A 19,752-nucleotide genomic window follows, 5' to 3' on the forward strand; every position below is an offset into this window, starting at 1 on the left:
AAGCACATAATGATCTAATGGCCCACAATCAACTGACCATAAAGATTTATTCGATCATATAATACGCTCGAAAACAACTTCTTTCGATACAAAAACATTTTCATTAACTCCTCCTCCCTTATCCTCATTAACATCACGAACGGAAACATTTTCATCAACTCTACCACTAACATTAGCATTAACTTCAAGAACAACTTCATCAGCATTTTCATCCTTATTATGTTGTTTACCACCATACGCTTCACGAAACAACTCATATGCAGACTTCATCTTAACACACTCCTCAACAACATCGTCTATAAGCTTATGATAATGAGGATCAGAGAGTAACTCTTGAGTTTGAGAAACTACAACAGGATCCATAGAAGATAATGAAACAGTTCTTTCAGAAAGAACATTGGAAACAAAATCACCCAAGGTTACCATTTGCCTAAACACTTGATAGAACATCCATGTTTCTCTTAAGCAAAATAAATGATTCATGAATAGCCTACAAAATAGAGAAAAAAAGAAAGAATTAAAAAAATATGACAAAGAAAAATAATTAAAAAAAAAAGTAACTGAAATTGAATATTTAGGGTAACTTTACTGCGCAAAAAGGGTAACTTTAATGCACAGAAAGGGTAACTTTAATGCACAAAAAGGGTAACTTTTGATCACATAAAAGGTTACTTTTGTAAACATTAAGGGAAACTTTTATGCACATAAAGGGTAACTTTTATGCACATAAAGGGTAATTTTATGAACATAAAAGGGTAATTATACACATGAAAAAAAAAACACTTACATCAGTTGAAATTTCTTTTATTTCATCATCAGTCATCACACCTTTTGGAAGCTCAAATTGAACAAAGCGACCAATTGTACCACTTGAAGAACCTCCACCAATTCTTAAACCACCCTAAGTAGATTCCAAAGTAACAAGTTGCTTAACAACAACAGATTGACTAACACTAGGTGAAAAAAGGCATTTGGCAGCGGTTCAAACCCGGTCTAAGGCACCGGTTTAAACCGCTGCGTATGTGAGGGGTGCCAAAAACCAAGTTTTTGGCACCGGTTCAAAACCGGTGCCATAGGGTGGAATAGGAACCGGTTAACCGGTGCCAAAAAGGCCCACTAAAATTTTTTTCAAAGTTTTTGGCACCGGTTAACCGGTGCCAAAAAATCCCCAAAAATCAAATTTTTTTTTTTTTGTTTTTTTTGCTTAAAAATTAAATAAACTAAATTAAATAAAAACACAAAATATAAATCAAACATCACAATCAATATAAACAATTCTGTTTAATATATAATCAATAAATTTTTACAGCATAGATCAATAAAAAAAATTACTTATAAATCAAAAAAAAATTACAACATATAAATAAAAAAAAAACTACAATATAAATCAAAAAAAAAATATTACAACATCACAATCTAAAAATCCTCATATTCTTGATTCTTGATTCTTGGATTATGTATACCTGCGCCAATTAAAACATCAAAAATAAATTGATTAAAATGAACAAGCTGCGAAAAAAATAAAAAAAAAACCCAGAACAGTTAAAAAAGAATTAAACCCACAAAATAAATAAAATTAAATTCGATTTTAAAAAACCCAGAAAATAAATAAAATTAAATTCGATTAAAAAAAAAACCCAAAAAATAAACATAACAACATTCGAATAAACCCAGAAAAAAAATTAGAAATCGACAAAAAAATTAAAATCGAACAAAAACCAAGAAAACAAAAAAAATTGCAATCGAAAAAAAAAATCAAAATCTGAAAAAAAAAATCAAAATCGAAATTGATTAAAAATTTGATTAAAACAAACTTGAAAACAAAAATAAAATAAACCCAGAGATTGAAAAAAAAATTGAAAATCGAAAAAACCTAAAAATCACGAAAATAAAACCCCAAAACCGCATGCAACTTGAAAAACAAAATCAAAATCGAAATTGAAATTGAAATCGAAAAACAAAATCAAAATCGAAAACAACACAATCAAAATTGAAATTGAAAAACAAAACCCGGAAATAGAAGAAAAAAAAATCGAAAAACGAAAATAAAACATCGAAATTACTTGAAAATCGAAAAAAAACCTGAAAATCACGAAAATAAAACCGCATGCAACTTGAAAAACAAAATCAAAATCGAAATTGAAATTGAAATCGAAAAACATCAAAGTCGAAAACAACATCAAAATCGAAAAACGAAAATAAAACCCCAAAACCGTGGTTTTTGGTCTTCGATTTGTTGTTGTCTTCCATTTCTTTTTCGTCTTCGAGTGATAGAAAGGAGGAGGAGTTTCAGAAATATAGAAATGAAGGAAAGAGGAGTTTCAGAAATATAAAAATGAAGGAGTGAATTGGCCTGAGCAAGAAGGAAAGAGGAGGAGAGGAGGAGAGGAGAGGAGAGAGAGAATAGGCTCATTATTTAGGGTTTGGGGGTATATAAATGGGCGGGTTTTTTTTTTTAATAATTAAAAACCGGTTCGGTTAGGCACCGGTTCAAACCGGTGCCCTTTTTATTTTTGGCACCGGTTTGAGCTGAACCGGTGCCATTTCTCTTTGTTCAAAAACTTGCTCATTTTTAGGCCGGTTTTTGGCACCAGTTTGGCCTGAACCGGTGCCATTAGGGGGTTGCCTATTTGTATTTTTCTACTAGTGTAATAGGAGACTGTGACATAGGATACGTAGTAGTATCCAATGGTCCCTGTCCAAAACCACCATCTTTAATCTCCAAATTAATCCGACTTTTAATCTTTGTAATGCTAAATCAAAGGAATGCTACAACTCTCCTTTACTCCTTGAAAATTTAAACGATGAAAGTACAGAATTTGCAAAAGCACCAAACATCCACTAACATTCTGAGTAGCTGGATCATTCTTATAGTTATCAACATATTTCTTTAACTTCTTCAAAACATAAGAACACCAATCAACAATTTTGATTTCATCAACTTCTTCAACAGCCTTGTAGACACCTAAAAATGTCTCCCCAAAACCAAACCCGATGATGAACAACCTTTCACTGCCACTATTGGTCGGGTTCAGTATTTAATCCCGAGAGTGCTTAAAAAATCGTATTTGATTAAATTCATATTTTTGAATAGTCCATGTATTAGCCTTGATGTTTGGTAAAAGCATAGTTTTAATTTCAGCCCAAACTTATTATTTAATTTTAGCCCAAACCTTTTTTATTTTATTGTTTTATTATTTGTTTTTGGCCCAAACCTTTTATTTATTTTTATTTAATTATTTTCTTATTTTAGCCCAAATAATAATAAGTAAAAAAAGGCCCGAAATTATCAATCGGCACTTAAAATGCCAAATGAAATTAGGGTTAAAAATGTATTTAGACGGAAAAACAGGCTGGAAATTCCCGCGCCACGGCAGGTACCCACCGTGTCACGGGAATCCTTCCCGTCTGACGGTGGGATTTCCCGTGACACGGGAAGTTTGCCGTGACACGGGACATTCCGTGTCTTTTCCGCGTAAACCCTTGACGCGTTTTCTATCCTGTTTTCTGAAAATTTCCCGCGTCACACCAAAAATGTACCGTGACACGGGAAAGTGTGCCGTCTGACGGTGGGACTTCCCGTGTCACGGCACAGTTTGCCGTGTCACGGGGTACTTTTTTAGGGTTTTTATCATTTTAGGGTTCCGTGTGCTCCCTCAGCACATTTTCCCTATAAATATCCCCTCATTTCTGATGTATGGGGCACCGAGTAATTCTCTAATTTATTTTTCTCTCTTATATGCTTTAGTCTAAACACTAGCCTACCCTTTTCACTTCAAAATTCCTTCTTCAAGTACTCAAAGGAGTCCATACTTTACTCGTGGTTCTGTCCTTAAGCCAAGGCGTGAAAGGTAGAACTGTTTGAGGGTTTGGCCCCAAAATCAACTTTACTTTATTTAATTTAATTTAATCATCGTTTTATTATTTCCTTGATGTTACTAACTCGTTTATTATTTTGTAGTTGCAAACAAACAGAATCAAAGTAAGGATCATGTTCCTTTTATTTCTATTATTTTTCTAACGATTTTATGTTGTTAGAATTGTGATTAAATTGCTTTCAATATTAATGTTAATTCTTTTATTATTTTAATGATCACCATATTGCATGTTTAAAGGGAATATGTAATTGAAAATCACGCCTAATAAGATAATTTGGACAACCGGTTTAGGTTCCTTTTTAATCTTATTAATTAATTCAAGTGATCACCAAATATTTTAGAATTATGTGTGCATTAATATTCAACCAATTTAGTTAAATAATAGTTGGGAGCGAATTGAATATTTTGTTTGTATGCCTTTGAGATCACAGGAATGTTTTTCAATATAAGAATCGTGTAGAGGCCAATACGGGCGAATGTGACTCCATGACTCACTTCGTACCATCATCCCCGATCCTCCTTTCGTGGTTCCGAACCATATAGAGTTAGTAATATCATGGATTATGAATGGGGTGTAACCTTCACGGGTCAATCGTTGTTGCCTATCGTTGTCCCTTAATCGTGGTTGCCTTTTTATGATCTGTGAACGGTTTACAAGTTCCTTAAAAACTTGTTGGCGGCTCCCTACTTTCCTTGTCCCTAATCATATTATGTCAAATCCCACTTCCTATGAGTGCCAAGCATATTCACACATGCTTTTTAACGTAGGCGCACTTCGAGCGACGCCTACAAGCCTTTAGCAACTTCAACGAAGCAGTCTTATTAGTAGTAGGAGCTAAAAAGCTAGACATAGCATGAATCACAAAATACCTCTTAAATTCCTCCCCTCCACCAACCAAAGCTTTCATCCGAGCCTCCAATTTTTACAAAGGAATAGGTTTCTTATTAGAAATATCAAAATTAGATATCTATGCCTGAATAATACAGTTGTCTACACTTGCGTCTTCAACATTTTTCTTCAGTTCAGGAACAAGAATATCACTCATAGGCAAAAAAAAACACGCCACATACATCATTCCTAGTAACTACGAATTCCTTACCACTACTAATAGTAAACATGCAGCTACCACCATTAAAGTTTTTAACGAGCCAAGGAAGCATTTTACAACAGAGATTTTTCAACTTTAAATCTAATAAACCACCAAAACCAACTTCTTGAACAACTTGTTTTTTTATTAACACTAAAGCCATGCACCAAGCTTTCCAAAGTTTATGGTCTACACCTTATAATCAAACGTCTCTAGTCCCTATATAATTTTAAACAAAAAAAATAAAAATCAAAGTCAAAACCAATCAAGTATCACTCAAATCATGTATTACATTGAAGTATCAGAGTCAGAATCAGAATCCAATTCCAATTGAGGACTCATCTTTCTCTTCTTACGTACTGTTTTTCCTTACCAGACACTTCAGGCACTGCTTTTCCCTTCTTAGGTACTATTTTACCTTTAAGAGCCTCTTCAGTCAAAGTTTTGGCCATCTTAGGCACTATTTTACCCTTAGGAGACTCTTAAGGTAATTTTTTAGCTTTCTTATACTGCTTTCGCTTTCTTAGGTACTGCTTTTGCCTTCACAACAGACCCTCTATACCGATATCCACCTATAGAACCAAAACCACCTACATCTGATTAATACAGAAAAAATTAACACAAATTAACAGTTCATAAGCTACTCAAGCAAAACTATAAACTACAAAAGTGACCATGTTAACTGAAAAAAGTGACCCTTTTAACAGCACAAAGTGATCCTTTTAACAGAAAAAAGTGACCCTTTTTAATAGCACTAAGTGACCCTTCTAACAGCAAAAAGTGGCCCTTTTCACAGCATAAAGTGACCCTTTTTATAGCAAAAACATATGCATAAAAGTGACCCTTCTAAACACAATGACATACTGCCTATTAGCATACTCAACCTAAAACCAAGATCAATTCCAATTAGCATACTCTACCTAAAATCTAAGCATTGAAAAATAACAAAGATCAAATTCTAAAAATAACATGAACTAGTTAATGCACAAACAAATATATACAATTATCAATTCAAATTATCATAATGTCTGCTAAAAAAAAGCAAAAAATCAAAGAGCAAATTCGCAAAATTACCATGCAAAAATTGTTTAACACATAACAACACATGAATAAGCAATTTTTAACCAATTTAATACAATAAACAAAAAAGTAAAACAAAAATAAACACATAAACTTCAAAATTCAACTCCAATTATCATAATCTGCATACAAAATAAGCAAAAAGCAAATGCAAACTCTAAAAATAACATGCACTAGTAATTCGACATATATATGTTCGAAAATTGAACTGAAAATTTTGAAAAATTGATCAAAAGATTAAGTAAACACACCTTCTTCAGCATCTGAAGACTTCTTTGTAGTATTCTTCTTCACCATTGCAGAATCAAACACTACAAAAATCGAAAACAAAAACAAAACAAAAAACCTAATAATCGAAGAATAAAAATAACTAAAACTAACAAAAATCACAAAAAAAAATTAAGTAAACAAACCTGAAATTAGCAAATAAACTAAGAAATTGAAATGCAGAGAGCAACAATCAACTAGAGAAGAGAGATTGGTGATTGCAAAAATTCGTTTGAAGAGAGAGAAAAATGCCGAATTGAGAAAGAAACAATGGAGAGAAAGTAGTTGTGCTGAATAATGAAGAAGAGAGAGAAAATTCTTTTGATAAAATTTAAAAAACTATCAGGCATGTGTGAGTAAAAAAGGAAACAAATTTTGTTTCCTTTAACAAGCTGATTTACACTAAATTAGTGTAAAACGGCCTTTAATAAACATTTGTGAAAAGTTAAAGGCAATATAGTGCAAGGTAGTGTACATTAATACTCCGTAAAAGTATAAGACGAAAAAATCTTGTATAAAACGGTCTTTTGTTAATTTTTATAAAAAGACAATGAAGTTAATATAATTTTAACAATTTTGATAAGTGTAATTCATTTAAGAGAGATTTACGAAGACAAAAGTCCCTTTCATGGCTTTCAAGCATGAGCATAATAATGTTCAACACACAAAAGATAAACCGATTGGGCTGGTTGAGGATAACTGTTTGAAAGAACAAGAAGCAAATCAAAATGATTTCCAACTACTTGTTGAGGAGTTCCAGTTTGCAAGTTTCTTCAAGGTTGAGTGGTGGCATGAAGTGATAAACCTTCTATTCATATTAGTCTTTTCCATAGTTTGCGAGGCAGTGAGCAATGAAGTTTGCAGCTCTCTTCGCGTGAAGACTAGTCGCTGCCTATTCTCTCTGCAGTAACTCAGCAACATCCATTATATATGATCGACCCAAGCTCATGATCAGTATAAGCTCCAATGTAGTATTGTCCAGCATATACTTAAGCGCTCGTCTGTTTCAAATTCCAAAAAATTAATTTTCCTTTCCCAGGTTGTAGCTTAGTTAATCCTGATAGTGAATATTATTCAAATAAACTCATTATATATCAAGGTTATTATTTTATGTATGTAAAATATATCTTATTGTTCAGATGATTCTTAGGGGTCGCCTGGATTGGGGGGAATGGGGGAGGAAAAAAATACAACAGCAATAATTTGGAAATAAAAATGGGTTTGGCATTGGGAGCCCCCCCCCCCCCCCTCTAGAGTAACTTTTTCCTCCCCAAAAAAATTTCCAACTTATTACTCTCACGTGCCTTCTCTGCCTTCCTTCCCATCTCCCTCCTCTAGTATTCTCTCCTATTCATCTTTTTCATCTCCATTTTTGCTTATACCTTCTTCTATTCTCATCTCTAGATTCTCTCTCCTCTATTTCTAGTTGTTGCTTATTCTTGATTTCTTCTTCCATAATTATTACATCAGTATTAATTTACATGATCAATAGAACAGTCGAGTTTACTATTGAACACTTTTATTATCGAAATCTGATCAATTCAACAGACATGGCAATAACAATTTTGAATTTTAGAGAGTTCTCGATTTGCCATTTCCCTTTGTTGCATCCAATCATTCCCCTCCTCCAGTGTTTCTCATTGAAACCACGGTCCATCAGCGTTATATATCATCTATTATAGTGTTATGTAGTAAAAGCATTGTGTATTGAAATCCGTTCATCAAAAATTGATTTATTCCTGATTGACCAAAGATGTCATACAACTGATTGACCAAAGATGCCATACTGCCAGCTGCCACACTAAACACTCGGGTTTAAAATTTAACCAGTCTGAAACCTTGGTGTGAAAAAAAAAAATCGCATGATAAAAATTAATTTGAGGAATTTTTTCGAAAATAAGTGACTTAAAAAGTCTCTTCAAATGCTCAATCCACAGCTTTTGGGAGTACTTGATGTAATCAGTATCAAAGTTTAAGAAGTTACACTGCATTTAAAAATGCTTAAAACTCAAGTTATTCAAGGAATAAATTCATATATACAACCAATTTTGTTACAGAATTCCACACAGATTATAAAAACAAGAAATATAAATGATCAAGAACAACATTCTTCAGAATCATGGATAATGTACAAGATACAAACATATTTGTCTGTAAGCCTGATATACAAGACTCTTTACAGCATAAACGTACTTTGCTAGTCTTTCCATGCAAATATATCCTTGGCAGCTTTGCTAAACATTTGTTGGACCTGCGGAAGCAAAAAACATAACAATCCGTTTTACATTCGTAAACCTAGATAAGGCTTTACATAAAAATCATACGGAAAAAAAAAAATGTCAATGTATTGATATTGACCTGCTTTGACGAAAGACCAATTTTCTCCAAATCATTCAGCTGTAACAAATGGTAATAATACTGTAAAATTCTCAAAGCAATGAAGAAAACAACTATATCAAATTTGAAGATCTTTTTACCGATTTCAGTGCACTGGATTCTCTAAGCTCGATGATGTACTCCGCCCTCTTTACTCCAATGCCCTGAAATTACAAAATTAAACGAAAACATATCCGCTTTGTTCAGAAAACTACGAGAGCATATTGTTAATTAAAAATCTTAAATATACACGTACCTTCAGTTCCACAAGTTCCTCCCTACAAGATAATTGAAAAAAAAAATGGTCAAACATCTACAAGACAATAAAACTGGCAAATCTTCAAATTCAAGAATAAGATTCTGGACAGCGGTACCTTGTTGCAGTATTGAGGAAATCAATATACTCCTGGGCTAAATAGCTCTGGAAAACATGAAATTGAAATCTGGGTTTAGCAAAGTTAATGACACATCTACAGATATGTAGAACTGATATAGCTCTAGTACCTTCATATTAGAGCTACGTGCATTAAATTTATCTAGTGGAGTGCCAAAATCTTGAAACTTATCACGAGTCACAACGAAAGGAGTTTTTGGAGCACTGGACTCAAATAGCAGTGAGAGCACGTTGTCTCTTGATGAAACTTCCTCAACTGGCAGTCTGGTTATATTGGAATCAACCAGGGATAGAGCTTTCCTCAGTGAACTCTGACATGCCATTATTTTGGGCCTGTTAGGCGGAGATTGAATCAAGTTTCCAGCTCTAATATTTTCCCATTCATCATCCTCTAGAAGCTCATCTGTAGTCAAAAATGTACTAAAGTTCATTCTTCTGAGCGGAAAAATGATACTGAAAAGCAAAAGAAAGATTTACATTGAAGTCAAAAATCATCATACACAAGAATAGTACCAGGCAAACAGGTTGTTGATTCAAAACTGGTTGAATTCATCATTGATTGATGTAGACTATCCTCAGCAACAGGGTCCTTCAGCTGTCAGATGAATTTTTATTACTTGAAAGCAATAGAGCATTATAACATGTAATGCATGATTTAAAACCCAACACTTGCATTGATTTTGTGATAAACCAAGCAAACCTTATAAAAGACACAATGAGAGTCCTCAAATTTTTGTGGTGTTGATTTGTTGTTGAACTGCTTATCTTTAAGCACTGTCAGAACTTCTGTTTCATTCAGGCTTAAGTCTTTCAAACCCTCTAATTCTTGAACACAAACACTCTGCAATAACTGCGCAGATGTATTGAATGAAGTAAATGCCTATCCAGTTTGAAAAAACTGGTTCCAATCTTGCTTCCTTTTGCACATGCAGAGAAGAAGATGAAAACATATAGAATGAATTGGATGTAAAATTTTCATATGGAATACTCACATCAACTTTGCAAGATTCAGATGAAGCTTCAGGGGAAAACAATTTCCTTTGAGGCACAGACAAGAAACTGAACAATAAAACATGCAAATTAGCAAGATATTTTGACATAGCGATTAATCAATCAGTTAGATAAGGCATCAGACAACTTCACCTGTCTTTCACAGTAACTCCTTGATTTGCAACTTTTGCCTTTGAAGAGCTATGTGGCACTGCTTGTTTCTTTATAGAACTAATGCTACCAGGGGACTTAAGGAAAATGGGAGAACCAAATGCTATCTTTCTTTGAGAGCTCTTTACCTTTCCTTTAGATTCAAGCCATGATTGCAACTTTTTTTCCATATCAATCTTTACCTTTGGGGTTTCTTGTTTTTGTGCTTTGGAAATTACATTGGAGACATGTCGAGAGCGAGCTGCTAGGCTAACAGTATGGGCTGCCTCTTGATAAGCACCTGGATTCTGCCACAAATTAAAAAGAGCAATCAAAATATGCTATCATTGAATCAATTAAAGACTACATATGTAACAAACCCATAATATATCCCGCCAACGGTTAGATTTGACTGAGTCCAGAAGATAGCAGCCTTGCATACAAAAATCATTTTCTACAATTAAAACTCCAATAGAAACTCTATTCACAGACTCTAAACACCATTTTGTTTTTCAGCTCCATACCAGACAAGCTACCATCAGCGCACGACTAGTCCCCCCAAGAGAATCCTGCAGTATGCGAGTCAACTTGGTTTCTCTATATGGAACCCGGGGTTTGTTGTTATTCAAAGCATAAATGACATTCGATAAAGCAAACAGTGATTGATTGATCTTAGCACTCTCTTGCAACCTGGTTCCTTCATTACCAGACCTTCTGTTGTCTTCATTACCTGATAGAAAAAAATCTAATACATTTAAAAATAGAGGAAAATCAAACACACACAGTTCATAAATTTCATTATAGTTATTTGACCTGCTAAATCTATAAGGTTCAGCTTCCCAGTAATGCTAGTCTCCAGTTCTTGATCAGAAGGTTTAGAAACTGTGATTACAAGCACTCCATGGCTCCTACTCGACACATCATTGAGACCAGTATGAGCAACTTTACGTCTTTGGATGCCACGAGCAAACACATCATGGAACTCGGACATTGAAGTCACCAAGACTCGAGACAGTCCTCTTCGGTGGATTTGCCCCTCTTTATCATCTAACACTGAGATCTCGTTTTCTTTGAGCTCCAAGAGATCATAGCACTTATCTAGGTACACTTCATAATATGATATCTCGACAAAGTTTCCTGTAGCTTGGCACATGGATAAAACTGTTGACATGGCTAGTAGCATCAGCCCTGGTTTCACATCCGTCCCCTGCACATTCCAACATAGGGATGCTTAAGCCTACTAATCTTAAAAATTTTGTGTATGTTTGGGACATTGGAAAGCTAGGAAATCTATAACACTTGATTTTTTTTACATTATAAAAAAGTTCCCAAGGCATTCATATCGTTTAATAGTTGATTGAGAATAAAGAAACTGGAAAATATAATATGATAAATTTTCACAAAAATGAGCAACACTGGCACATGATGATTACGAAATTATAATTATTTAATCTTCATTATGTTATCTTTTCAATTTCCCATAAACATAATAACATAAACGTACCAAATCTCTTTCTAAGTTTACACTACTCCGTGTACTATGATCATAAGGAAGCATACAAGAAAAAGTTTTGAATAAAAGTAATTATTCATGGCAAGTTATATAAATAGCCTAAACATCATTAAGCTCTAACAATGACATATTTCGGATAGAATATGATAAAGATTCTAGATAATATTTTGTATAGAAGATATAGTTTTGTATATTTCGATAAATATCTTTTGAGATTTCCTAACTTGATTAGGACTCACCGTTGTAACCCTATATATATGAATCAATGGAATCACTCCAATCTAAGGAGTTTATATTATCTAACATGGTATCACAGCTTAGGTTTTGATCCAACCTCTGCTTTCGCAAATTAATTTTTTTTTAATCATGTTGAAATATGCCTTGAATTTGGGTTTGGGAGCAGCGAGCTATAGCTATAGCTCCTATGCGAGTGAGCTATAGCTCACGAAGATAGATTGGTTCGACTAGGAGCTCGTGAAGGTCGAAGGTGAGATAGGGGCCGAGCGATAGCTCGCTCGACCATGAGCTATCGCTCTACCAGCTCGACTAGGGTCCGAGCGATAACTCGCACGATGGTAAGCGAGAGCTCTCTGTTTGTGCACGGTGGAGCCCACACGACTTCTTAGAATTTCGTGGGCCTTTTTTATGCACTTATCTATCTTATTTGGGGAAGCTATATATAATCCTAGTTAGAGTTTATTCATAGTTTAGTCTATTGATAATTGACATTATCAATCTGTAATCTGGATTCTCCTCAAGATCAATAAAGATTTTCTCTCGCCTGCCCGTGGACGTAGCCAACACATTGTTGGTGAGCCACGTAAATCTGTATGTGCTATTTACTTGTTTTGCATTCATTAATTTGTTCTTTCTCACATCCGTTACAACAAGTGGTATCACAGGTTCGATTTGAATGGGAGAGATGTCTGGTATGAATGTGAAAATTGATAAATTCACGGGGAGGAATAGTTTTAGTTTATGGCAGATCAAGATGCGTGCGTTGTTGAAACAACAAGGGTTATGAGCACCATTGGCAAAGTAGTCATCGGGTTCAGATGGAGCTGAGACACCATCGACAAAGAAGTCACCGGGTCAGAATACCGCTGAGATGGCCATTCTAGAGGAGAGGACACATTCAACAATCATGTTGTGTCTTTCGGACAATATCATTACCGAAATTTTGGAGGAGGAAACCGCATCGGGTATGTGGTTTAAATTGGAGAGTTTGTACATGACAAAGTCTCTAACCAACAAGTTGCTATTGAAGCAACGTCTGCGAATGAATGAAGGTACACCTCTTAGAGATCACCTAGATCAATTAAATACGATTTTGCTAGATTTGCATAGTATTGATGTTAAGGTTGATGATGAGGATGCTGCTTTAATTCTGTTAGTTTCTTTACCTTTGTCGTATGAAAATTTTGTGCAATCTTTTATTGTTGGTAAAGATACTGTGTCCCTAGAAGAGGCTAGATCATCTCTTCATACTAGGGAATTACGCCATAAGGCATCTGGTTGTACAGGTACAGACAATCAAGCCTCTGGATTAATGGCCAGAGGTGGAAATGGACATGGAAATTCCGGGAAAAAGAAGGCTAAGAAGCCCAGAAATTCCAAAGGGGGTCCTAAACAAACTGATGTCTGTAATTACTGTAAAGAGAAGGGGCATTGGAAGAGAGAATGTCCCAAGAAGAAACTGCAGGATAAATCTGTATCTGTTGCTTTAGCAGAAGAGGATTCGAATTCTGAGTATGACATTGCTTTAGTTGCGGGTGAACATTCATATCACAATGATGTGTGGGTTCTTGATTCTGAGGCATCGTATCATATATGTCCACGTAGGGAGTGGTTTACTACCTATGAGCAGGTAGATGGAGGAAATATTTTAATGGCTAATAGTGCAATGTGCAAAGCAATTGGGATTGACTCTATCAAGATCCGGACACATGATGGTACGTTTCACATATTGAACGATGTTAGACATGTTCCACAAATGACTAAGAATCCGATTTCACTTAGTGCACTAGGGTAAAGATGGAGTTCTGAATGTATGCAAGGGTTCGGATGTAATTCTAAAGGGTGTCAGGCGTGGTACTTTGTATTTTCTACAAGGCTCCACTTTATCAAGTTCAGTTGTTGCTTCATCTGAGGTTCAGAAGGATGATATGACCAAGTTATGGCACATAAGGCTTGGGCATATGAGTGAGAGAGGAATGCAAATCCTCTCCAAGGCTGCTCTTCTAGGTGGCCACAAGGTCACAAACCTTGATTTCTGTGAGCATTGTGTCTTTGGGAAACTACATCGCAGCAAGTTCCCTAAAGGCATTCATAGAACTAAAGGTGCTCTTGATTATATCCACTCCAATTGTTGGGGTCCTTCACGTGTTGAGTCATTGGGAGGTCACAGGTATTTTATATCATTCATTGATGATTTTTCAAGGATGACTTGGGTGATCATAATGAGGTTTAAAAGTGAAGCTTTCAAGAATTTCAAGAAGTGGAAGGCATTAGTGGAGAATCAAACTGGGAAGAAGATTAAAAAGCTGCGAACTGATAATGGTCTAGAATTTTGTTGGTCTAGAATTTTGTTAGTCTGAGTTCGATGAGTTCTACAAGAATGAGGGGATCGCTAGGCATCGTACCGTCAGAGATACACCACAGCAAAATGGTGTAGCAGAACGAGAGAGTTTAGTGCATGCTCTCTAATGCTGGATTGACCAGAAAGTTTTAGGCAAAAGTCGTTAGTACGGCATCACTCTGGAATTAACATCAAAACACCCTATGAGGTGTGGTCTGGTAAGCCTGAAGATTACTTAAAAATGAGAGCTTTTGGTTGCAATGTTTATTATCATGTTAATGAGGGTAAATTAGAGCCAAAGGCCAAAAAGGGAGTATTTGTAGGGTATGGCGATGGGGTTAAAGGTTATAGGATTTGGTCTCCATCGAAAAGTAGAGTTATACTTAGTAGAAATGTAGTCTTTGATGAAAATTCTATGTTTAACTCTAATGTTCAGTCCATAGTTGTATCAAATAGTGGTAGTGTTGACAAACAAGTGGAGCAGCAAGTCACTCATGATGAGAGTGATGAGGTACAAGAAAAAGATGTTCAACACGAAAATACTAAAGCACCAGAATCATTAACGCCAAAATTGAACAAGCCTAATCTAGCTCTGGAACGTTCTAAAAGGGCGAATTTTGGAAAACCTCCTAACATATTTGGTTTTGAAGATATAGTTTATGCACTACAGGTTGCCGAAGAGGTGGATGTATATGAGCCATCTACCTACAAGGAAGCAGTTACATGTACAGAATCTACCCATTGACTTGCTGCAATGGGAGATGAGATGGAGTCACTTCATAAGAATAAGACTTGGGATCTTGTTCCTAGGCCTTCAGGGAGAAAAATTGTTACTTGTAAATGGGTTTTCAAGAAAAAGGAGGGGATGACACCTGCGGAGGGGATCAAGTATAAGGCTTGAGTAGTTGCAAAAGGGTTCACACAAAGAGAGGGGGTAGACTACAATGAGATCTTCTCCCGACACACTTCCATCAGGGTGCTACTATCAATGGTTGCACATTGGAGCCTGAGCAACTAGATGTGAAAACAGCTTTTCGACACGGAGAGTTAGAAGAGGATATATACATGACCCAACCGGATGGTTTTCAAGTTCCAGAAAAAGAAGACCATGTTTGCAAGTTGAAGAAGTCCTTGTATGGGCTAAAGCAGTCTCCTAAGCAATGGTACAGGAGGTTTGATAGCTACATGATGGAGCTAGGCTACAATAGATATCTGTATGATTGTTGTGTATACCATAACAAGTTTACAAATGGGTCTTACATCTACTTAGTTCTATATGTAGATGATATGTTGATAGCAGCAAAGAATAAGTCTGATATTCAGAAATTGAAGGGTCTTCTCAGTACCGAGTTTGAATATGAAGGATTTGGGTGCGGCTCGAAAGATATTGGACATGGAGATTTATAGGGATAGGGCTCAAAAGAAACATTTCTTATCGCAGAAAGGCTACATTGAGAAGATATTGTCGAAATTTTGCATGTCAACAGTGAAGCCTATAGATACTTTAAGCGCGGCCAATTGTCACTTGTCGGTTGCTTTTGCACCAAAGTCTGTTGAGAAGAAGGAGTACATGTGTCGGGTTCCCTATGCTAGTGCACTAGGGAGTTTGATGTATGCTATGGTTTGCAATAGGTCGGATCTTGCATAAGCAGTCAGTGTTGTTAGTAGGTTCATGATTGATCCTGGTAAGGAGCATTCGCAGTCAAGAGGATTTTTCGTTACCTAAGGGGTACGTCTGATTTTGGTCTCATTTATGGTAATGATGTGGCATGTTTAGTTACAGGCTATTTTGCTGGGGATGTTGAAGGTAGAAGGTCTATGACCGGTTATGTGTTCACTCTTGGTGGTTCTGTTGTTAGTTGGAAAGCTACTTTGCAGCCTTCAGTGACTTTGTCTACTACTGAAAGCAAAGTACATGGCCTTAACAGAAGCATCCAAAGAGGGAATCAGGTTAAAGGGACTAGTTAGTGATCTGGGTCTACATCATGATCAAGCGATAGTATATTGTGACAGTTTGAGTGCAATATGTTTGGCTAAGGATCAAGTGCATCATGAGAGAACTAAACACATTGATGTCAGGTATCATTTTCTACGAACTGAGACGAGAATCAAGGTGAAGGTAGGTAGTGCCGATAATCCTGCTGATATGTTCACCAAGCCGGTTTCGCGGAGTAAGTTTGAACACTGTTTGAACTTGCTCAATATTCGAGATTGTTAGTAGCCCTTAGGGGCTAATCTGGAGCTCTACGGGGCTAATCTGGTCTGGTTGACTTTCAGGACAAGTCTGGTTGCAGGGAGACTCTGGATCAATGCGTCTGGTTATCTGGTTTTGTGAGAGGATTCAAGTCAAGGTGGAGATTGGTTGAAATATGCCTTGAATTTGGGTTTAGGAGCAGCGAGCTATAGCTATAGCTCCTATGCGAGTGAGCTACAGCTCACGAAGATAGATTGGTTCGACTAGGCCGGCCGCGAGAGCAATAGCTCGACTAGGGTCCGAGCGATAGCTCGCTCGATGGTGAGCGAGAGCTCTCCGTTTGTGCACGGTGGAGCCCACACGACTTCTTAGAGTTTCGTGGGCCTTTTTTATGCACTTATTAATCTTATTTGGGAAAGCTATATATAATCCTAGTTAGGGTTTATTCATAGTTTAGTCTATTGATAATTGACATTATCAATCTGTAATCTGGAATTTCCTCAAGATCAATAAAGTTTTTCTCTCGCCTGCCCGTGGACGTAGCCAACACATTGTTGGTGAAACACGTAAATCTATGTGTGCTATTTATTTGTTTTGCATTCATTAATTTGTTCTTTCTCACATTTGTTACAACAAATCATCTTATTTTATTTTTTTTTTCCAATCCCAATAGCCCTAGTCGCCACCCTCTTCCCATAGCCACCATAAAATCCGGCCAGCATGACCAAGGACGGAGATTCATCGTCTTCTTTCTCTGAATTTCACCCTGCTCTCGGGGTGAAAAACATCAAAAACGCAATCCCCCTCATCCTTGAACGTGTTTTCCCCCTGCCTAACCCCGATTTGACCGCCTTTCCCCCTGGGCAAGAGTCTTACACCTATGCTGCTTTAGTTGCCCATGCCCATAAATATTTTAGATAATATTTTGTATAAAAGGATATAGTTTTGTATATTTCGGTAAATATCTTTTGAGATTCCTAACTTGATTAGCACCCACCGTTGTAACCCTATATATGAATCAATGGAATCACTCCAATCTAAAGAGTTTATACTATCTAACAATTTCTTCTCTATCCTATTTAATGAACATCAACAAATAAAGTTTACACCTGCACCCAGGAGTATCTAGAACAGTGCTCCAAACAAAGTCCCTCTCGTGTTCAAGCGTGATGTGGCACGTGACTATCACGTGTTATAGGTACTCCCAGCAGTATGAAATAATTTAGCAATCAACGTATTCAACACAGGCTACGTTTTAGGCGACTAATTAAACAATGGTAAATTTATTCTAAAAACCAAAATATTTTCTGAAAAAAAAAAATTATTAAAATTGAGTACCTGCATAGTATAAGTTTTTCCACTACCAGTAGCACCATAAGCAAAGACAGTAGCATTGCACCCATGAAAAATCCCAGGAATTAACGGCTTCACTTCTTTTTCAAAAATCGTTACAACATTATCATCTTCTTCCCCAAAAAATCCGTCCAATTTGTACCATTCTTGTCGACTGAACACATAATTTCAACAATTATAACTTGATAAAATTCTCAGCAAAAAGAATAAACTTGTGAAAATCACAGTAAATTAAAAACCCTAACCTGGTTTCTTGATCTTTGAGATGAATGGAAACTTCATGATCAAAATCCAACCCACCATTATCAGTCAGAGTTGAGACACATGGAACTGAATCTATACTGATTGATGCAATTTCATGAGAGAGAAATGGGCGTACTCGAACAATTACTCGTACTTTGGATACTTCGGTGCTCGATTTTGCCGATTTCGCAGGGGTAAATGGCTTCAAATTGCTCGCCATTAGAAGAAAACTTGAGCAAACAAAAATGAGACAAAGAAATTTGGAGAGAAAAAAGAAAAAAGAAGAATGCCAGAGTTGAGAGAAGAAAACAGGTGACCGTTAGATGGATGTGGGTTTGAGTGAGTGACTGACTGAAATTTTGTGTTCGTTTTCCGCCGAGTTTGTTTAAGCCGGTGACCGTTTTGTTTTTCAAATGTAGAGACCGTTTTTTACTTTTGTTTTTAAAAAAATAAAATAAAATAATCTATACTATTATTTTAAAACAGGAATTTAGAAGGTCACGTGTTCATTTTTTGTTTTTTCTGATTAAAAAAAAATTAAGAAAAAAAAAATAAAATCTCAAGAGTTGTGTCCTTTTTTGATTTTTTTTTTTAATAAATTTTTTAATTTCACTTTTTGTTTTTTTAGATTAAAAAAATTAACAAAAAAAATAAAAATAAATTAATCTCAAGAGTTGTGTCCTTCATTGACTTTTTTTTTAGAAATTTTTTTTATTTTGGTTTTACAAATATTTAAGCTCTATCAATCTTACATTTCTACAATTCTTTCAAAAAAAAAAATCTTACATTTCTACAACCTTTAAAAGTGAGAAGTTGAGAAAGATTAGGAGTTTTGGCAAAAATTAGTGAAAATGAGTGAACGGAATAGTGCATTGACCATATTTTTCTCATACTTTGTTGGTATTTGCAAAAATGTCATCAAATCCTTGAATTTTGTTGACTTTCATCACTTTTTGATGACTTTTTTTGACCTTTTTGTCAAAAATAAGTTGTGAAGTATCCAAAATTAACTCCTTCTTTGTTGGTTATTGCAAATTTGCCATCAAGTTTTGTTATTTTTTTGGACTTTTTAAAACTTTATTGACTTTCATTAGTATAATTGTGGTTTATGTGTTTTAATTAATATTAAGTGATGAGGTGTACATAGCTTTGTTTGTTTAATTAGTTTTATTTAATAACATAAAGTATTTAGGGTTCGTTTGGCATTGTTGCGGTTTTTAGTTTTTTGGTTTTTTGTATTTTAAAAGTGTATGACATATGTCATATAATGAATAAAAAATTAGTCAAACTTATTAAAATCATACTAATTTTGAAAACTGACAACAGAAAAGTGAAAACACCTTTTTCTTGTTTCCTGTTTTTGGTTTTTTGTTTTCAAAAAAACTTAAAATTGAAAACAAAAAACAATGCCAAACAAGCCCTTAGCTTTTAGCTTGTTTTAAGGCATGTGTTTTTGAGTGGGTTAGGTTTTTGTTTGTTTGTTATATATATATATATAACTTCATTGTGAGATAACTTAAACACAATTACTGGAGCTTTTTCGATTGCAAAATTTCAAGTAATAGAAGTTATTTCAATTATCAAGTTATTTAACGAAAAAAACAGGTAATTTTGCATGCACCCATTAATTTAGAAGTTGATTAGTGCA

General features: G+C 35.3%; 1 protein-coding gene across 1 annotated transcript; it reads right to left on the reverse strand.

Annotated features, from left to right (window-relative positions):
- Nucleotides 1-8,317: 8,317 nt before the first annotated feature.
- On the reverse strand, nt 8,318-18,527 carry LOC145585157 (kinesin-like protein KIN-10B). The gene is made up of 14 exons (XM_081641891.1): nt 18,107-18,527; nt 17,847-18,015; nt 11,037-11,430; nt 10,748-10,953; nt 10,227-10,531; nt 10,076-10,142; nt 9,784-9,933; nt 9,597-9,678; nt 9,194-9,486; nt 9,064-9,110; nt 8,946-8,967; nt 8,791-8,853; nt 8,672-8,710; nt 8,318-8,564 (listed from the first exon to the last, which is right to left on the reverse strand). The coding sequence occupies exons 1-14, from the start codon at nt 18,322-18,324 to the stop codon at nt 8,511-8,513; spliced, it is 2,109 nt and encodes a 702-aa protein (XP_081498017.1). The 5' UTR covers nt 18,325-18,527; the 3' UTR covers nt 8,318-8,510.
- Between the last annotated feature and the right edge of the window lie 1,225 nt (nt 18,528-19,752).

Source organism: Chenopodium album, chromosome 2 (genome assembly GCF_948465745.1).
Source record: "Chenopodium album chromosome 2, dcCheAlbu1.1, whole genome shotgun sequence".
NCBI lineage: Eukaryota > Viridiplantae > Streptophyta > Magnoliopsida > Caryophyllales > Amaranthaceae > Chenopodium > Chenopodium album.

Bases quoted from the DNA above. Each gene is read 5' to 3' on its own strand.
- LOC145585157 (XM_081641891.1), bottom strand. From the start codon at position 18,324: ATGGCGAGCAATTTGAAGCCATTTACCCCTGCGAAATCGGCAAAATCG. The intron at 9,679-9,783 runs GTTTGCTTGGTT...TTCATCTGACAG, and splicing joins CTCATTGTGTCTTTTATAAG to CTGAAGGACCCTGTTGCTGA. The intron at 9,111-9,193 runs GTACTAGAGCTA...CATGTTTTCCAG, and splicing joins CACGTAGCTCTAATATGAAG to AGCTATTTAGCCCAGGAGTA.